This window comes from Loxodonta africana, chromosome 3, assembly GCF_030014295.1.
Source record: "Loxodonta africana isolate mLoxAfr1 chromosome 3, mLoxAfr1.hap2, whole genome shotgun sequence".
Taxonomy (NCBI): Eukaryota; Metazoa; Chordata; class Mammalia; order Proboscidea; family Elephantidae; genus Loxodonta; species Loxodonta africana.
Window position 1 is genome coordinate 28,942,670 of NC_087344.1, and position 6,210 is coordinate 28,948,879.

The 6,210-nt window shown below is 38.1% G+C and overlaps 1 protein-coding gene across 1 annotated transcript; it reads left to right on the top strand.

Moving 5' to 3' along the window:
• Positions 1-617: 617 nt before the first annotated feature.
• LOC100671476 (olfactory receptor 7A17-like) lies at positions 618-3,350 on the top strand. The gene is made up of 2 exons (XM_003413321.3): positions 618-2,030; positions 3,129-3,350. Exons 1-2 carry the CDS (start codon positions 1,074-1,076, stop codon positions 3,339-3,341), a joined length of 1,170 nt encoding a protein of 389 aa, XP_003413369.3. The 5' UTR covers positions 618-1,073; the 3' UTR covers positions 3,342-3,350.
• The last annotated feature ends 2,860 nt before the right edge of the window (positions 3,351-6,210 follow it).

A 6,210-nucleotide genomic window follows, 5' to 3' on the forward strand; every position in this document is an offset into this window, starting at 1 on the left:
GAGGCGACTGAAAGTATCATGACTTTGGTCAGGTGTACCCTAGTGCTCAAAGTGACATCTTTGCTTTTTAACACTTTAAAGAGGTCTTTTGCAGCAGATTTGCCCAAAGCAGTATGTTGTTTGATTCCTTGACTGCTGCTTTCTTGGGCATTGATTGTTGATCTAAGTAAAATGAAATCCTTAACAACTTCAATATCTTCTCCATTAGGATCAGTATGTGTCAGAATGGACTCAATGGCAATGAGTTTTTAGATGGGTGTATAAAGAGTTGGAAAAGTTATCAGTGAAGATAAAATAGTTTTATCAGATCCCCCATGCTGAAACTGTTCTATAATCTAAATGCAGATTTTAGACAAAATGGAAGTTGGAGTGTAGTTTATAGAGGGATGAATTATGTTTCTTTTCTATACATTTTATATAATATATACAGCAATATACATAATAAATAATACACATATATAAAGAACAGCAATTGAACTGTGGGATATCATGTGTTAGGAGCTTTGTCCTTTTGCTACCTCTCTGATCTTACCTCCAACCTATACCCCAGTTGTGTTACTTAAGCCAGTCACACATTCTTCTTGCTGTTCCATGCTGGTGCCAGGAATGTTCTTGTCTTGGGGACTTTACCTTGGCTATTTCTCTGCCCTAATTGCTCTTCTCATAGTTGCCAGCTTGGCTCACTTCCCCACTGCTTTCAGATTTTCTGCCCAAAATCCCCTCATTAAAGGTGGCTATATAAAAAGCATTTCCTCTTCAGACAATGACTTTCTTACCCTATATTATTTTACTTAATTCACTGCTTTTTCCCAGTGACTTCAGTGATGCTTGGCACCAAATAAATGGTAAAAAATATTTGATGAATGAATAAAAGAATGTATCAGAAAATTTTTAGAGGAAAATATTGCCTTGAGATAGTGGCTAGTCAGTTTCAGCATCAAGAAGAAGATGGAGCATTTGGGATTCCATGAAATTTTCAGGTAAAGGGCATTAGATCTATAGATAATATATTGCATTAATTAATTAAACATGTTTCAAATACAAGCAACACATTTGTTAAGGCGCTGATCACTATGCTTAATTTGCATTGCACTTGTCTCTTTCCCAGAAATTTCATCAGCTACATGGAACCAAGAAACCAAACAGGTACTTCAGAATTTATCCTCCTGGGACTCTCAGAAGAGGCAGAAGTGCAGCCTCTCATCTTTGGGATATTCCTGTCCATGTACCTGGTCACCTTTATTGGGAATCTGTTCATCATTCTGGCCGTTATCACCAACTCCCATCTCCACACACCCATGTACTTCTTCCTTTCCAATCTATCTTTTGCAGATATCTGTTTCACCTCCTCCACCATCCCGAAGATGCTGCTGAACATTCAGATGCAGAGCAAGGTCATAAGCTATGAAGGTTGCCTCAGCCAGATATATTTTTTCATGGTTTTTGGAAGATTAGACAATTTCCTCTTGACAGTGATGGCCTATGACCGGTTTGTGGCCATCTGTTACCCACTGCACTATACTGTCATCATGAACCCCAAAATTTGTGGCCTCTTACTTCTGAAATCTTATTTATTGAGTGTTCTGGACTCTCTATTACATGACTTAATGATTTTGAGACTGTCTTTTTGTACACAGTTGGAAATTCCCCACTTTTTCTGTGAACTTAATCAGGTGGTCCAACTTGCTTGTTCTGACACATTTCTCAATGACCTAGTGATGTACATTGCAAATGGATTTCTAGTTATTATTCCACTCACTGGTATCATCTTATCATACTCTAAGATTGTATCCTCTATTTTGAAAATTTCATCAGCTGTGGGCAAGTATAAAGCCTTTTCCACTTGTGGGTCTCACCTCTCAGTAGTTTCCTTGTTCTATGGTACATTTCTTGGAGTATATCTTAGTTCTGCTGCTACTCAAAGCTCCAGGAAAACTGCAATAGCCTCAGTGATGTACACTGTGGTTACACCCATGCTGAATCCCTTTATCTACAGTCTTAGAAGCAGGGACATAAAGTTAGCCCTAAAGAAACTCTTCAGCTGCAAAACATTATCTATATGACAGAATCCTTTGTCTCAAAATTAGTTATTCATGAGTAGCAGAGCTCAAAACCATGAAGACTTAAAACATCATACTTCTGTCAGTCCATAGTAGAAAATCTACAACCTTTTCTTATTTTCAAAGTTCAATCTAACTTTCTTTTTTTTTTATAAGCAATTATTTTGCTATATTTCATTTAAACTTTTTTCACCTCTCTGATTGTGTATCATGGATTTAGATTAGAAAACAGAATCAACTACATGACTTTTAAGCAGTAAAATATTTGATATAAGGAAATAGATACTTATAAAATTATACAAAGAACTGAAGGCATGAAGGTGTACTGCTATCTCTGCCAGATGAAAGCAACTGCCTCTTGTATTATCTGCTTTTGGAGAAAAATCATTTGTCATATCATAGGCTGTTCTCCACTTGCCTGGGTTTATTTTATTAAACTCCAAAAAGAGATCTTACCTGGACCAGCAGAAACATTTCTTGTCAGCACCTGATTAAGTTTATAATAATCCTCATTCACTTTCCAAGGCCTTGTTTTCTTCTGTATAGCCTTAACATAAATTAAGTGGAGATATAATACAAATTACAAACTCTGTTCCATCCAACATTGATGTTGTCACTAATCTCTTTGATTTATTCAGGGACATACTGTTGCTTTTTAAAAGATATTTTTACAGGAGGGACACTTTCAGGAGATATTCCTTGATACTTCCTACCACAATAGCCTCACTTACAGATCACAAAAGCAATGTGGGCATTCTACCAATTGCCATCTATATCATTTCCAATTATGCACCAAAAAAATGGGAAATAATAAGAGGATACATTTGTGGATCTACTGTATATGCATGTGAAAGCTGGACAATCAATAAGGAACACTGAAGAAGAATTGATGCCTTTGAATTGTGCTGTTGGTGAAGAATATTGAATATACGATGGACTGCCAAAAGAATGATCAAATCTGTCTTGGAAGAAGTACAACCAGAATGCTCCTTAGAAGCAAGGACGGCGAGACTGCATCTTACATACTTTGGACATGTTGTCAGGAGGGATGAGTCCCTGGAGAAGGACATCATGCTAGGCAAAGTGCAGGGTCAGCGGAAAAGAGGAAGACCCCCCATGAGATGGATTGACACCGTGGTTGTAACAATGGGCTCATGCATAACTACGATTGTGAGGATGGCACAGGATCAGGCAGTGTTTCTTTGTGTTGTGCAAAGGGTGGCTATGAGTTGGAACCGACTCGACAGCACCGAACAGCAACAACAACACTGTATATTGTGAAAGAGAAAAAGGCTAATGCTTCATCACCTGACCGAGAATCCACCATTTTGATTGGTAAGATATAGTGGAATTTTGGGATTAGTGTTAGTTCAGCATTGGTATCCAAATTTCAAGAAAGTGATCTAGTTATTTCCTTTTACTCATTTCACAGTGTTCCAGGTAGAAGGCCGCAAATTCCACTGAGTACTAGTGTTCTGGTAAATATTTAACTCTTTCTAAGAAAGGACGAAAGAGAGAAATAAACATACACACAGAAGGAGGGAGGGAGAGAGAGAGAGAACAAAACGTACAGAAGAAATAAGACTTTGTGGCAGTTTTATAGTCCATCCATAAGGGTAACTGGCCTCATCACTTGAGGGTCTGTGTCAGTATGCAGTCTCAGGTCTGAGAATCAAGTGTGAGATAGTGATACTTCATTTTGGCAATTCAAGTCAATTTTCTTTTCACCGTAACTAGAGTATTTTTAGTTACACAGATTGGATAAGACCTTAATAGGCTGCCCATTTTTTAAATCATGGAGTTGCCATGAACGATTTGCCATTTCCAAAGCTACCTGTGGTTTAATCTCTATGGATTAACATGTTGTTCCTGCTGCTTGTTACATTAACCATGAATACCATACCTCTGGTGGCTTAGTGATGCCAGTTCAAGATGCCATTATCCCCAATGAATTCAGAGATACTGATTTCAGTGTCAGCATCTCCCACCTTAACTCTGTCATATAGAGGACAACCACTACAGAGCTTTCTGAGGAAGCTGTTGCAACCCTCACCAATGTATATCTCAATCCCATGGTAAGCACAATGTCCTCTGAAGCCCTTTCCTAGTGTGCACTTGCAAAGCAAGTGATTAAGTCACACTCGGTAAATCCAGAACATCTCTTTTCCTTTCAATTTTAATTCCTTACCTATATATATTTTTTTATTAAGTAAGATATTTGTCACTGAACTTCCTTTAGAGCAAGACGCTGTAAAATCCAAGCTTTCGTCAATTATCTGAGAAAAAATTGAGAATTTTGCCCATTTGCTTAAGCTGGCATGTGGAACTCAGAATCTCTGTTATTCTTGCCATGCTTTAATTTTTTTTTTTTTTTGTTCTTCATGAACTGGTACCTGTACAAGTCATTGTCTGCCATTTTTTCTGTTTTTATAGTAAAAATTAGGAACATTTTGAAATTATTTTTATACCGTAGTTTTCTTTCTCTTATTGAGACTCGCATTTGTCTCTCTGTGGCATCCTGGGACCTGAGTTCAGATCTCAGTCTTGAGGTAATGAGAAGGGAAGGGAGAAATCATGGAAACCACTCTAATCCTCTTGCAAGGTGAACATACCTTAGGGAAAAGCATTATAGGATCTTCAGATGAAGTAGTACTTGTCTCATTAGACAGGTAAAGATGTACACCCTGGGTAGCATTGAATTTTATGTGTATTTTGGAGAACCAGAGTAGTATGATTCATCTAAATCCACCCACTTGTACCCACTGTTTTTCTCAAGTGTCTCTACAAATAATGCCTTAAGTTTTACTCAAGACATTTGGCAAGGCTACTGATTCAACTTATTTTGTTATTCACCAATCTGTAGGATTAGGCAGTTTTCTCAGGCTGTTTACCCACCCACATCAGACCTGCAGCTTTGAGAAAGAGATTGGTTCATGCAGTCCAGGGAATTTCCTGGTTCATTTAAAATCCTCAGCTTCCCATGATCTTTCTGAAAAATCTCTCATGCCCTCAAAAACTCCTAGCCCATTCTGCATTCCGAGGATTCTTATTCCAAACAAAACCATTTATCGTATCAGTTAGTCAGTCTGCCAAAATATTTTGCTCAGTATGCATTTCCTTCTGGGTGACCCTAGATGATACATTATGAAACAGCATTGCCACTGCTATCCATGGACTACCAGAATACCATTAACCAATGGTAACAATATCTTCAATGCCCTCAAACCCAATAATTTATAATATAAATTTTGAGATTCCTATCATGGAAGATCTGTTTTTTGCAATCAGCTCTGATATCAAATGGCCTACCTGTCTGGGTTATTTTATTTAAACAGAGCTCTGCTTCTGTTTAAGTATTTTACGAAGAAACTTTGTAAGTGTGTACTTATAACATTTTGAAAGGGTTGATAGTATGTCCTTCAAATACTGAAAATGACTCCTAAAACAACACTGAAAACCAGGCAGATTAGGAAAGTTGATATCTCTGCTCTCATTAGAAAGGTGGGGGAATCAAGACTCCACTGAAATGACTGGCTCCACCCACATGTTGCATTTTCTGCAATCCAGGTAGTAGAAAGTTCTTGCTGTAAGTGCTAGCTAAAAACACACTGTACCTGCTAGATCTGCACTTGTTTCACAAAGGGTATGCCTATCACTTCTTGACAACCAGGTATCTGTTGTTGTCATTGTTGTTAGGTGCCTTTGAGTTGGTTCTGACTCATTGGGACCTCATATACAATAAAATGAAACATTGTCTGGTCCTGCACTATCCTAATCATCGTTGTCATGCTTAAGGCCTATTGTTGCAGCCACTGTGTCAGTCCATCTCATTGAGGGTCTTCCTCTTTTTCACTGACTCTTTACTTTACCGAGCACGATGTCCTTCTCCAATGACTGGTCCTTCCCGAAAACATGTCCAAAGTATGTGAGATGAAGTCTCACCATCTTTGATTCTAAGGAGCATTCTGAAACTACTGATATGGAAATTTGCTTCCACCCTTTCCAAAAAATCCCAATGCCTCTCCAGTTATGGTTGGCAGCAGAATTGGCAGAAACAAGGCATTTACCTCTCTTTTGCCTTCTGAATTGCCCATGTTTACGTCTGATCAATATTCTGGAAATCACATCTGAACCTTTAGTTCAGTGACTC